Source organism: Salvelinus sp. IW2-2015, linkage group LG4q.1:29 (assembly GCF_002910315.2).
Source record: "Salvelinus sp. IW2-2015 linkage group LG4q.1:29, ASM291031v2, whole genome shotgun sequence".
NCBI lineage: Eukaryota > Metazoa > Chordata > Actinopteri > Salmoniformes > Salmonidae > Salvelinus > Salvelinus sp. IW2-2015.
Window position 1 is genome coordinate 10136952 of NC_036842.1, and position 14799 is coordinate 10151750.

General features: G+C 41.2%; 2 protein-coding genes across 2 annotated transcripts; one reads left to right on the forward strand and one right to left on the reverse strand.

Annotated features, from left to right (window-relative positions):
- Nucleotides 1–711: 711 nt before the first annotated feature.
- On the reverse strand, nucleotides 712–4426 carry abraxas1 (abraxas 1, BRCA1 A complex subunit). Its single transcript, XM_070443257.1, is given in 9 exon segments — nucleotides 712–1129; nucleotides 1131–1320; nucleotides 1432–1537; nucleotides 1660–1741; nucleotides 1867–1989; nucleotides 2114–2377; nucleotides 3832–3868; nucleotides 3959–4049; nucleotides 4292–4426. Coding segments are annotated over 9 exon segments (1263 nt in total). The 5' UTR covers nucleotides 4406–4426; the 3' UTR covers nucleotides 712–873.
- A 75-nt stretch (nucleotides 4427–4501) lies between these two features.
- LOC111961404 (glycerol-3-phosphate acyltransferase 3) lies at nucleotides 4502–14545 on the forward strand. Its single transcript, XM_023983644.2, has 13 exons — nucleotides 4502–4645; nucleotides 4932–5130; nucleotides 5636–5708; nucleotides 11299–11593; nucleotides 11773–11847; nucleotides 12029–12118; nucleotides 12215–12308; nucleotides 12423–12538; nucleotides 12781–12836; nucleotides 13086–13171; nucleotides 13368–13496; nucleotides 13703–13782; nucleotides 13963–14545. The coding sequence occupies exons 2-13, from the start codon at nucleotides 4963–4965 to the stop codon at nucleotides 14096–14098; spliced, it is 1398 nt and encodes a 465-aa protein (XP_023839412.1). The 5' UTR covers nucleotides 4502–4645; nucleotides 4932–4962; the 3' UTR covers nucleotides 14099–14545.
- Nucleotides 14546–14799: the final 254 nt, after the last annotated feature.

Below are 14799 nucleotides of genomic sequence, written 5' to 3' on the forward strand. Positions count from 1 at the left end.
TATTGTTGTCCTTTTAGTTCTGGTTTCTTTGCAGCAATCAACCATGATTCACGCAGTCTCCTCTGAACAGTTGATGTTGAGATTTGTCTTACTTGAACTCTGAAGCATTTATTTGAGCTGCAATCTGCAGTGCAGTTAACTCTAATGAACTTATTCTCTGCGGCAGAGGTAACTCGGTCTTCCTGTGGCAGTCCTCATGAGAGCCAGTTTCATCATAGCGCTTGGTCTTTGTGACTACACTTGAAGAAACTTTCAAAGTTCTTAATTTTCCGCATTGACTGACCTTCATGTCTTAAAGTAATGATGAACTGTTGTTTCTCTTTGCTTATTTGAGCTGTTCTAGCCCTATTTGGTAAAAGAGCAAGTCCATATTATGGCTATTTTTTGTATACCACCCCTACCTCCTCACAACACAACTGATTGGCTCAAATGCATTAAGGAAAGAAATTCCACAAATTAACTTAAAGGCACACCTGTTAATTTAAATGCATTCCAGGTGACTACCTCATGCAGCTGGTTAAGAGAATGCCAAGAGTGTGCATAGCTCTCAAGGCAAAGGGTGGCTACTTTGAAGAATCTCAAAATCTATTTTGATTTAACACTTTGGTTACTACATGATTCCATGTGTGTTATTTCATAGTTTTGATGTCTTCACTATTATTCTACAATGTAGATAATCGTACAAATAAAACCCTGGAATGAGTAGGTGTCAACTTTTGACTGGTACTGTATATATCACTTAATTTCAAGGACAGTTCTTACATTTAAAATGTTACCCCCAATAACCCCAAAGTAAGCAAATTGAAGGCATCCCTAAATATACGTTTTCAGTAATTGAGGGGAATGTCACAGATTTTCCTATACTCCATACACTTACTTTTTATGCAAAGTAATAATTTTTGAGTGGTACATTTGTCCTCTGTTAGACATGTCTAAATTATTTCTGTTTTGATTGGCTGGTATCAAATCATCCTCAGTCTCTGACCCACTGACTGACAATGAAGACCCCTCAGTCTCCTCCAGCATGTTTTTCCTCCTCTTGGGTGTGTCAGATGATTCACAGAGGGGATGTTTTCTCCAGGACGTCCCTCCGCCTCTACCAAGCCTCCCCTTCCTGGCTTTGGGGACTATGAGTCAGGATCAAAGGCAGTGTTGTGGTGTCGTCTATGCCATGGTCAGTGTTGCAGCAGAACTCAGGCACGGGGAAACCCTGGAAGGTTAGAGCCTGTGCTTGGAGTAGAGCTGCCCCAGGGAACAGTGTCTTCATGGCCTCACAGAGCAGTACATTCTCCTGAGACTGGGCTGGAGTGGAGTCTCCATCTGCTGAGTTGGGGAACACAAAAGTAAGCAAAACATGCTTAACACACTCAAAAAGTAAGATAAAATAACAAATCAAGAATTGATAAATAGAACAGCAGAAGTTTATCATACTTTTTTTCTGCTCTTGTTTCCTCTCACTGACAGTCCTTAGAGACGAAACCTCTGCAAGCAGCTCCTCGACCAATCGCTCACTCTCCTCCACTTTCTTACATGCCATCTGAAGAGAAATAAACTGAAATCCCAGGTGACGCCATCATGTTTACCAATGGTTGTACATAGTCATTTGTATGTTTTTACATTTCTGTTTTCATTATCCATTACATTATCCGTTCAACTTACCTTTAGTTCGACTTGCAAGGAGTTGTTCATTTCATTAATCTCATCCACCTGCAGGGATCCATCTAAGAATAAGAATCTATATCTACACAGAGCAAAATAGAAAAGTGTAAGACTAGTCATACAGGTACCAGACAAACGCACTCGGATTACATTTTTCAAAGTCAATAGTACCCAATGCCAAGGCCCAGGGGTCAGCAAAGCTAGTACCTGTGTTTCCAAACAGCATGGTTGTAGTTGACTGACGAACAAGATGCTGACAGTCTCCAGTAGTCCTGCTGTTCCAACAAACCCAGGTTGCTGACCCGGACAGGAACACTGCGGTATTGACAACTCAGACAGTGCAACAGAGTTCAGACCTTAAAAACATACACTCACTCACTAAAGATCCCCATGGCAAAACACGACAGTTTCATTAAAAACAGTGTGAAGGATATCACAATGTGAATGTACTGACCTGCAATGTGATCTGTAGACTGCATACTCCAGTTTGTGAGTGGAGCCTGATGATGTGACCTCACTGGGTGTCAGTAGCAGAAAGATCAGCTCCTGATTGGTGACTGCTCTTTTCAGGTTCTCATGGACTACTTGCTCTCTGAAGGTCATTTGTTGATCTGTGTTTCTCTGCTGTTTATACCAACCAATCACATTCTCCTGGATAGGAAAGTCAAATAAAGTTGAAGTTGATAGTTGCCCTGGTAGCAGCATAGACAGAGAGCTCCTGTTCATTTGTACATATTTAATTTGTTTTCAGAATCAACATATTTTTTTTAATGGCAATTACTTTTTATTGTATATCTGGTGGTTTTGAGCCACGGATTTGCACATTGTCTGACAGGTAAACTTTATTTTTTTTGGCTTGACTACCTAGCTGGCTAATGTTTTTTTTAAAACATTTATTTGGACACGTACAGTGCCTTCGGAAAGTATTCAGACCCCTGGACTTTTCCACATTTTGTTACGTTACAGCCTTATTCTAAAATAGATTATTTTTTTTAATGAAAAATCTCAGCAATCTACACACAATACCCTATAATGACAAAGTGAAAACAGGCTTAGAAATGTTTGCAAATTTATTACAAATAAAAAACAGAAATACAAATTTGCAAAAATGTCAACTTGTTTTTGCGTTGTCATTATGCGGTAGGTATTGTGTCTAGATTGAGGGGGGGGGGGAACAATTCTATCAATTTTAGAATAAAGCTGTAGCATTGCAAAATGTAAAAAAGTCAAGGGGTCTGAGTAGTTTCTGAATGCACTGTACCAGCTTTTTTTATTTCACCTGGCTGCCAGTTCCTGATCTTTTGAGATCATGTGAGGAGTTGCTTGAAGTGTAACAGGAATGGGAGATGGAGGAATACAGTGCTGGGGCAGAGGCTCACAGTCAGGACGACTGGCTACTATTCTGAACTTTGTGTAGTGAGCATTCTGCCGCCCAGAGCTGCTGAGGCATCACCCAAGTGGACGCTACACTACACAGAGTGGAAGAAGAGAAGTCCAGTGTCTATATGGCGCAGGTTGGTTGGTTGGTTCCCCGACTCGCCCTCTACAAGATCATCAGCAGACTCCACCACCAGCATCATCTACCATCTTCTGGCCAGTTCCGTACGCTCAAGAATGCAGTAGTACCTCAGTGCGCTCAAGCCATGAATTAACTGACCCTCTACATCTGCAGAGGATGCAGCTTTCAAGGACTTGGCCGCTATTGGTTGACCTGACCTGTCATGATACATTGCTTGTTTTTTTTGTTTTTTTGCTTATGAAGCGCTTTGAGATTTCTATTATTGAAAGCGCTATAGAAGTTGAATACATTATTATTAAATAGGAAGAGGCTGAATAAAAGTGTGCTTTGTTGGCTATCAAACAAGATAGGAAAGAAATGCAAACATCTTGCATAATGGCAAATGTGCCTTTTCTCCCTGGACTCAGTTGAAATATCCCTATTTGTGACAGCAATATTACCAAGGTATCTTATTCCACTTAACTCCTTCTAATTTCACAAAAGGTGCCTTCATCCTGGTTCACCTCCCCTATACTATTATAGAAGCTTTGGGGCGGGGAGAAAAACACTATTATTGGAAGTGATATGCTGCTAGCAGAAATGGTCCAAATACTGTTGCAATACACACACAGCTGAATCACAATTTTAAGAAACCTTTCATCTTTGCAGTTTACCTATTGAGCTTGCGACAGGATATATGTTTCTGAATTTCTGGAACAGAAACCACGGTGAGATAACAGTCAGTTCACACTGTAGCCAAGATGACATTCTAATGATTCAAGTGCACAGCTGATGACTGACTTATTGTATGCTCAAACTGTATGTTGTCGATTTGAGAATCAGTGATGTTGCTTCTCGCTTCAGCTTTGATCTCCCCAAGAATAAGACCTTCCTGTAAAATGTAATGAGGCACATACATGTCTGAGATTAGTTAAATATAATACACAACCTGGCAATAACCAGCATCTGAATTAGTAGGTTATATGGTCAGACCTATCTGTTGTGGCGTTAGAAAAAGTTAGCCAAAGTTAGTTGCCCATATTTTCTGTAGACGAACCTGATTAATAGGTGCACAGCTAATGTTGTATATTTTTCCAATCATGAATTAGCATATGTATCTAGCTAACTACTTACTACATCAGAATCACTGTTAAAGTGCTGAAACATTAATGAACCAAGAATAAATCCGGAGATGCGAACAGAGGAGTTTGAGTCCGCCATGCCTCCCGTTGTCAAGGAAGGCAACATGGATAGTGTTCGATTGCGTAAAAACAGCGCATATCCTCTGCAATGGCACGCGGATGCACTCTTGCTGCGCAGCTGAATGTGCACGAGAGGTCAACTTCTTTCAAGAAACTCGCCAGTGGGGGAGGGTATTTATTTGTACAACAGAACTTTGCGTACAGTCCTGTGTCTGACTATACTAGCTACCGTTTCAGGAAGGTCCAGAATGGAAAACTCTCTAAGACAACGAAGAGGTCTTCCAAGGTTTGCTATTACTCTTGATACATTTTGAAACGTTTCATGTTCTGCAGTCAAACTCGGATATGGTAGGCTCAGTAACGTAGTAAACTATTTCAAGTGGTTCTTTCTCGGCTTGGCTGTAACTAGGCGATATTGATATCCTGTTTCAAAACCATGTTTACATAGGGCCAAGTTATACTTTTCTGAAAATGGGCCGACAAAACGTATGCAGTCAATGCAGTCTCCTTTCTACAACCAGAATGCAATGCTTACTTGAAGTGAGTAGCTATTTGTTGTGTCTGTTCTGCAGGTAACTTGACCCCAATGTTCCATACCAGTGGATGACAGATCTGTGTGAGGGAGGGATGGAGGGCCTGTGGAGTATAGCGGTTGTGTTGCTGCCGGTGTGGTTCTCCGTGATGATTGGGTTCATCATGATACCTGCCATGTTTGGCCTCTCACTGGGAGTCACTTCTGTCTACATTCAGATCCTGGTCAAAATACTGGAGGTAACTGTACGAAAACTCGACGAAAAAGTATGAAAAAATGTATGCGCTCACTACTGTAAATGGTTCTGGATAAGAGCGTCTGCTGAATGACTAAAATGTAAACTGCTGGCAATTCCGGAAGAGCTCAAATTCTGGAATTCCAGAATAGCTCACAATTTATTATTTTATTCTAAAACATTTTCATCAAACATAACCTTGAATAGCATGTAATAGCGAATTATGTGATTTTGTTCACGTAACGGAATATTATTTGTTGGAAAACAGATGATTTATGAAAACCAAAATAGTTTTTGTCAATCTATTAATCTGATCAAATTCAGGCTACTGTAGGCTATATTCACTATTATTGTGTAGGATTGTATTCATGTTGCTCCCTGACCCTTTAGAGCAGACAGACATAGTTAATGTGCAAAGTGGGGCGCAAGGGCAGTTAGGCAATTAAAAGGCAATATGTAGAAAGTATTGTGTGAGAGGTCAACTGAAAATAACTCTGTTGTCTGGGCAGTGGGCCACCCTGCGGATCGAGAGAGGACACAGGGAACAACCCACTCTGTCAGTGCCTGCTCCTCTACCCTTTGGTGAGTGACTTTACACTCATTACCCATCAATGAGTTCATGCTGAGGTTTGTACTGGTCTGGAGAAGTGTATGTGAGCGGAGCTGGAGCGGAACGTGCCCAATTTGACTGGAGCGCGGAACGAGATTCCCAAAGGCTGGAGCGTCGGACTTCTCGGCCGCTCCAATTTCACTCCAGTAGCGCTCACTTCACGAGCTCGGGGCGTGCTCTGCCCAGCATGCATTTGTAGTCTACTTGTGTGTTCCTATAGCCCCTTGCTTTAGCTACTGTCATGGAGTTCGCTAAAGTAACTGATAAAACACACAGGTGCAAAATCAAGGTGACTTACAAAGATGAGGACCAAGAGCAAGAGAGGGAGTGCGGTGATGTAGTGTCCACAACTAAAGAATCATTGTGGAATCTGAGAAGACACATATCCCGAAAGCATGATGGGGTACTTACTATGTGCCATTGTAGCAAAGTTTTTATAAACAAAAAATCTGATCTCTTCAAAGTTTAGTTCATTTTTGTTTCATTATCTATACTATAGACCATAATTGATTTTGGCCCAATAGGTCTGGCATATTCCCACCTTCAAGGAGCTTTCCGTTTTGATTGTGTTATTTTGCCAAAAAACCTTTAGACCTCCCTATAGGGGGGGAAAAAATAAAAAATGCTTCTCTGCCCAGCATGGCAAGAGTGGCCCGAAGGGTGTTTAGCATCCCCAGTGGCTCTGCAAGCGGGGAAAGGATATTCTCTGCTGCTGGCCTGCTCTCCAAGCACCATCGCATGAGCCTGAAGCCACAGACTCTGGCCAAACTCGAATTCAAAGGCACTCACTGAGCCTTATAAAGCGTTTTTCGTTGAATTTCTATTTAATTCTAAGTAAGTTACAGCCTATATGCACAATTTATAGACTGATAATATAATGATTTAATACAATGAAATGTTGTTTAAATGCTGAGCGTTTATGTCCCTACCAGCCTAGGGCCGCAATCGCAAATGCCTCACAATGTATTTCTTTGTAGACTATAGCCTTGAAATAATATAGCCTAAATAATTGATTTTCGTTGCTTCTTAGGCTCCCTGTCCTGCTCCTGACCTATTTAGTGTTTATATGCTGTTTAGTACAACATATAACCTATTTGAAATTATGAGCACTTCTTACATTCAGCTTTTCATGTTTATCAAAATACTTTTGGTTTCAATACTTCAAAACCAAAAGGTAGGTTCAGGTAGTCACAAAAAGTAGATGGGGTTGGTTAAATTGTGATTTTAATGAATGGAGCTAATTCGGAGCAGCAGTTTTTTTTCCTGTGAGAGCAGAGCGGTTTTTAGCGAAGTAGTTGGAAAGGATGTGCAGCGCCAGAGCGGTGAGACCCTGTCTGTTTAACTTATTGTGGATGACTATAAAACTGTAATCTTTATGTTCTTCATTAACTTTTGTGCGAAGGAATTATTTTCTATGTTTTCTTCGCTATGCTGAATGTCACCATTTGAATCAATACCTTTTAGTCTGTATTTGCCCCTAACTGAAATGTGAATAACCCTGTAGTAATTATTAATTACACAGGTATAATGTTATTATACAGTTGAAGTCGGAAGGTTACTGTTACGTACGCCTCTAGGAAGAGGGAACGCAACACCCTGCTACAACTCAACTCCCTGTGGAGTGAAAGAGGTATGGGATTGTAGGTGCGAGTAAGGATGACAAAAGGCAGAGAATTACCATTTACAGGGAATTACCGTTTACAGGGAATTTATTCCGTCACACGGTCATTTTGGGGAAAAGGGGCTGGATGGAACCAAAGCAAAGAAAGTAAATATCAAAGCCCCCTCCTACCTTACCTGCCTACCCACTACTTACCTAACTAGCACCATCTGGTGCACTAACCAAAATACAGGGGGTGGTCCGCCCAGGTCTTACCTAGTGTGCATAGACAGTATATACTATGGGTATATGTATATACTACGGGTATATGTACAGTGGGGAGAACAAGTATTTGATACACTGCCGATTTTGCAGGTTTTCCTACTTACAAAGCATGTAGAGGTCTGTCATTTTTATCATAGGTACACTTCAACTGTGAGAGACGGAATCTAAAACAAAAATCCAGAAAATCACATTGTATGATTTTTAAGTAATTAATTTTCATTTTATTGCATGACATAAGTATTTGATACATCAGAAAAGCAGAACTTAATATTTGGTACAGAAACCTTTGTTTGCAATTACAGAGATCATACGTTTCCTGGAGTTCTTGACCAGGTTTGCACACACTGCAGCAGGGATTTTGGCCCACTCCTCCATACAGACCTTCTCCAGATCCTTCAGGTTTCGGGGCTGTCGCTGGGCAATTTTCCTTAGGAGGAAAAGGGGGGAGGCTTGCATGCCGAAGAACACAATCCCAACCGTGAAGCATGGGGGTGGCAGCATCATGTTGTGGGGGTACTTTGCTGCAGGAGGGACTGGTACACTTCACAAAATAGATGGCATCATGAGGAAGGAAAATTAGGTGGACATATTGAAGCAACATCTCAAGACATCAGTCTGGAAGTTAAAGCTTGGTCACAAATGGGTCTTCCAAATGGACAATGACCCCAGGCATACTTCCAAAGTTGTGGCAAAATGGCTTAAGGACAACAAAGTCAAGGTATTGGAGTGGCCATCACAAAGCCCAGACCTCAATCCTATAGAACAGTTGTGGGCAGAACTGAAAAAGAGTATGTGAGTAAGGAGGCCTACAAACCTGACTCCGTTACACCAGCTCTGTCAGGAGGAATTGGCCAAAATTCACCCAACTTATTGTGGGAAGCTTGTGGAAGGCAACCCTAAACGTTTGACCGAAGTTAAACAATTTAAAGGCAATGCCAAATACTAATTGAGTGTATGTAAACTTCTGACCCACTGGGAATGTGATGAAATAAATAAAAGCTGAAATAAATCATTCTCTCTATTATTATTCTGACATTTCACATTCTTAAAATAAAGTGGTGATCCTAACTGACCTAAGACAGGGAATTCTTACTCGGATTAAATGTCAGGAATTGTGAAAAACTGAGTTTAAATGTATTTGGCTAAGGTGTATGTAAACTTCGAACTTCAACTGTTCATCCAGTAAGTTGAATTGAGTTCTGATGGTTTGTAGCAGAGCAATCACTTTTTGACATCACCCCTGATTTGAACAAAACCTTCCATACATACTTGCCCATTGTATAGGTGCTCAGAAAGTGTCCTGTTGGAGCTGAATGCCAAAACGTTCAAGAGATATGCCGAATGGTGCTCAAAGTTGAACCACACCTCCAGCAAATTTATGCTTGATCCAAAAATGTGGTTGGAGGCTCTGTATGGAGAGTGTGACGCAATTGTGAAGGCGGGAGGCCCTGTATAAACTCAAACTCACTTCCTTGACAACTTCCATCTCATCAGCTCTACTCAACAGCCCTGCGCTGCCCCGCGAAGTGCAAGAGGTATGAATTCCCTCACAGTAAATGCTACACGGCCAATGCAGACGACGGATTTACCATGATTGGCCTTTAACATCTCAGATGATGAGTATTCAGACCCCATGACTTTTCCCAAAGTTTGTTACGTTACAGCCTTATTCTAAAATGGATTGAATTACTTTTTCCCCCACATCAATCTACACACAATACCCCATAATTACAAAGCGAAAACATTTTTTTTTACATAAGTGTTCAGACCCTTATCTATGAGATTCGAAATTGAGCTCAGGTGCATCCTGTTTCCATTGATCATCCTTGATGTTTCTACAACTTGATTGGAGTCCGCTTTTTGACCAAGAAAGAGAGGGATGGAATGCTGCGTTGGATGACCTGGCCGCCACAATCACCCAACCTCAACCCAATTGAGATGGTTTTGGATGAGTTGGACAGCAGAGTGAAGGAAAAGCAGCCAACAAGTGCTCAGCATATGTGGGAACTCCTTCAAGACTTATGGAAAAGCATTCCAGGTGAAGCTGGTTGAGAGAACGCCAAGAGTGTGCAAAGCTGTCAACTGTTTGGCTCAAACGCATTAAGGAAAGAAATTCCACAAATTAACTTAAAGGCACACGTTTTAATTTAAATGCATTCTAGGTGACTACCTCATGCAGCTGGTTGAGAGGATGCCAAGAATGTGCAAAGCTGTCATCAAGGCAAAGGGTGGCTACTTTGAAGAATCTAAAATATATTTTGATTTGTTTAACACTTTTTTGCTTACGGCATGATTCCATATGTGTTATTTCCTAGTTTTGATGTCTTCACTATTATTCTACATGTAGATAATAGTAATAAAAAAAGAAGCAAAACCCTTGAATGAGTAGGTGTGTCTAAACCTTTGACTGGTACTGTATATGGACATGAATATAAAACATTTATACTATGAATAATTTTTTTTTTGTTGACCAAATGACCAAAGTTACAATAGATTGACATAGATTTTCAGTTAATTACCCAAATTAACCAAGATTCCGGCAGCTTTCGTAAATTTGCAAACCTAATTCTGCTCTCATAACAAAGTGTTCTGTAGTATGAGGGATTGAATTCAGCTCGGTCTGGAAGGAGTGTACCCTGCATATGTGACTGCGTGTCAGTGTAGGGGCTTGTGATTGGTCAACTCAGCTCCTGTGGCTGATTTGTGGGTGCAGATTGGAGCAACCCTGTCCCACTCTGATGATGCAATTGAGGATTGCGTAACTTCAGGCAGAAAACTCACTCTCTCTGTGTAGCCTAACCTTTGACCCATATGCTGTGAAATACTGTGTGCCACCTTCATCTGCTCTTTCTGGAAATAAATGTTTGAAAGACGTCACTTCACCATCCTCTGCTAACTTTATAATACCATTTGCCCTATATTGTGTTAAATACTTATACTTATTGGACATGTATATCACATGCTATTTTATAACCGCATTGAAGATTCCAATAGATCGGTTTTGTGTCAGGCTTTGTACTGGGGACTTTTTGTGGTGTCTATAAATTGTTTATCTAGAATTCCAATGTTGTTGAATTTACAGTCAATCATCTGTTGGTCACAAACATTGGTATTGTAAATCTGATGTGACAGGCAACTTCAAAAAGTACAGAGGCTTTTATTTTTTATGAAACACAGGAAGGACAAGTCACCACCATGATGTTGTGCAATAAGATTTAGCAAATCATTTAGCAAAGATTACAAAATCCACCATGTTTGCTCCTTTCGTCTATAACTCATTGTCTGTGAACATAATAATTAAGCTTGTATTACTGTATAATCATGGCACAAGGGAAGTGTTTTACTGAAGCTGAGCAAAATAAGGTGCTGCTGTGTATGAAGAAAAGGAATGGGAGCTCTCTGCTCTGTGCTCTCAGTGGTACCTGGTACTGACAGGCCTAGTGCTGACCGGCTATGCCACAACAGTCCTCCATTTCATTCCTCATCAGCTTTACCCTCTCTGGGATATCATAGATAGATAGGTACTACAATCAGTAGGTACACTTATACTATCCTTGCCCTTCCTTACACCTCTCTATTTTATGTCCTAAATCGCTAGGTATTGACTAAACCCACAGGTATAACGTACTGTAAACCACTCAGTTAATAATCTCTGTTGTCTCCTCTTCTTTGGCCAGGACTCATCCAGAGGGAGGGGGGCTCCATGGAACAGGAGATGGGGGAGCTGCGTCGGTATCGTACCCAGTCCATATCGAGGGGAGAGTTTGCACTGAGCGACTCATTCTACTTCTACATAAAGGGCCTGGAGAGCATCGTGGACGACCAGGTGACTCAGCGCTTCTCCTCTGAGGAGCTTGTCTCTTGGAACCTCCTGACCCGCACCAACCACAACTTCCACTACATCAGCCTGCGACTCACCATCATCTGGGGGCTGGGCGTGATCATACGTTACTGTGTCCTTTTCCCTCTCAGGTGGGTCTGACCTGCCCTTCTTGACCTCTTCTCCAGTCCTGCCAGTGTCCTACCATTTCAGTTCAGTTCAGTTTATGTCAACCGATCATGTACTCAATATGATGTGATCCATAGTAGAATGGTATACGTTTACATTTCTATAGGCTCTTTTGCAACATGTGATTCCTTCTTCCGTTCAGGATAACCCTGGCAATCATTGGGTTGACCTGGCTGGTGATTGGGACAACTTTGGTGGGATTTCTATCTAACAAGAGGTAATTACGATGTAGTACGCTACTGAGTTTTTAGAGTACGTTGTAGAACTTTCATAAATTGTGGTGATAGGAAGATTGAATGTTCCTATCTCTCAACGAGCCAGCTAGCTCGAGAGTTGGTACATTGCTTGAGAAAATAGAATATCCCTGGCTGTTACCTTACATTGCTCTTGTGTTCTAGATTGAAGAACTGGCTAAGTGAATTAGTCCATCTGATGTGCTACAGGATCTGTGCCAGAGGCCTCTCTGCCACCATTCAATACCACAACAAGTTAGTATCCAGACAAACTACTTAGAAATACATTTAGGTAGTAATGTTAGTATCAACATTTTCAATGTCATTGAAATAAATGCTTATTTTTTACAGAGAGAATAAACCACAAAAAGGAGGAATATGCGTAGCAAACCACACCTCGCCTATTGACATTGTCATTTTGGCCAATGATGGATGCTACGCTATGGTGGGTAACATAAACATTGGTCAACATATCACTGATATTTGATATCTCATCCATCACTTTTGGTTCTTAGCAGGCTAGAGTTGTCATGCTCTCTGTGTCTGGTATTATTCCCAGGTGGGTCAAAGTCACGGTGGGCTGATGGGGGTCATCCAGAGGTCAATGGTGAAGTCCTGCCCCCACGTCTGGTTCGAGAGGTCGGAGATGAGAGACCGAAATGCTGTTACCAGTAGGTGAGACAGCAAGTAAATGGGAAAAGACAGCAGGAGATGCCTTTTTCATCTAAACATTTACTCAGTTTCTTCTGAAAAGTAAATGAATCGCATGCCGATGTTGATGGTGCATATATTGATTGTATGACGATATACAGTACATTGCCATTACAGCCACTCAATCATCCTATCTGCTATATATTGTTTTCATCATGATTAGTGTTGTCCTGGTTATTGATCTGCCCCCATCCATCCTCTCCCAGATTGAGGGCTCATGTTGCAGCTAAAACCAATCTACCCATCTTGATCTTCCCTGAGGGTAAGTCTCTGTACTTGGACTGTCTGGTCTTTCCTCTGCTGCAGTCTGGAGAGAAGTTGTGATTGGGGTCAATTCCATTTCAATTCAGTCAATGCATGAGGTAAACTCAAATTCCAATTTTCCTCATTACTTTTCGAGAAGGGATTGCAGTTTACTTCCTGAATTGACTGAGTTGAATTGGAATAGAGCCTAACACCACTGGACACTGTGGTTGTGGTGGTCTCATGACCTTTCTGGTCCCTCTTACAGGAACCTGCATCAACAACACATCAGTCATGATGTTCAAGAAGGGAAGCTTTGAGATTGGAGGGACTATATACCCAGTCGCAATCAAGGTACTGGCTGCAATCTGAATGTCTGAAAGCCCCTTGTGTTCTCTAACCCCTGCTCCTCCATCAAGCAGCATGTCACTGAACACTTATTATATGAGTACATCATCAAGTTGGCATCATATTGGCCTTGCTACGTGTTGACTTTGTCAGCCTTTTGATTTATAATTGTTAAAATCTCCTTTCTGTCCTTCCCTGTTAGTATGACCCTCGTTTTGGAGATGCCTTCTGGAACAGTGCCAAGTACAACATGGTGAACTACCTGCTGAGAATGATGACCAGCTGGGCCATCGTGGTCAACGTGTGGTACCTGCCCCCCATGACCAGACGGGTAGGTTGTCACACTGTGTATGCTGTATTACTGCCAGCTACTCCCTCCCATGACCAACAGATTGGACTTGATGTAGTGTTTTCTTCACAAACCCTTACAGAGTGCACACACCTCCTACCCCCATGGCCATAGACATACATAAGACCCCTCAAAGACCTCTCTATATGTTTATTAATCATATCCCTCTTTATTGCCGCTTTGGACAGGAAGGGGAAGATGCTGCCCAGTTTGCCAACAGAGTGAAGTCTGCTATCGCACATCAGGGAGGGCTATTGGACATGGCGTGGTAAGGAAACTTTCAGTAAACGTGCTTGAATCTCACCTTCTAAAACATGCCATTCTATCGTAATAGAGTTCTGGAATCAGAAGAAAATGTGCTGTGAACCACACTATTCCACAATAATGGGTTGTAGGTTATTGTCAGCCGTGTTAGGTGACCTGCAGTGTCCTCTGTGTCTCTCTACAGGGATGGGAGTTTGAAGAGAGCCAAGGTGAAAGAGGAATTTAAAGAGCAGCAACAGAAGATGTACAGCAGTATGGTTATGGGGAAGAAAGGTAGAAACTCCCAAGAGCCTCACACAGAGAGCACCAGGAGACAATGAATTAACACTGTGGACAAAGTATTTTACACACTACAATGCATATGGACTGGATTTATTGCAAATCAAAGGCATTTGTTTTATATTCATCATAGTTGTGTGGTGAATAGAGTATAGATTGATATCTGAATCTGATACACAACATGTATCAACTTTTAATGCATGAAATGCCTTATTTTAAAGACTGCGCAATTACCTATTGTTTAGAGCCATAAACATTTCAAACTTCACTGCAAGTAGTACTATGGTATAAAATGATCTCTAATGTTACAGTAATACTATGTTGTCTGATTGCCATCTAACTAAACTCACCATAATCGAAGAATGTGTTTACATTGACCCAGAGTTTGTACTAGTATTAATATTACTTTGTACAGTTTGTGCCTCTTATGTTACATTATGCTCCCTACAATACAACCCCTAACCCCATATAAACAATATATACATTCATGTTTTGGAGGTGCTTTGATCAAAGTCTGATTTATTTATTTTAAGACTGGGTTTATTGTTGCTTTACTTAAAATCTTAAATGTTATTGAAATCTACATTTTGGCCCAGTCCTGAAAACCACTTCCCCTGGCCTAACCCTTAAGCATTTTTGTATATCTGAAAAGATTAGATGTATAGGTATAATGGAACGCCTATAGAGGCTAATTAGAGGTTGTGTCTGTCTGGAGCTAGTTGTACAATTCAGCTTGTAATGT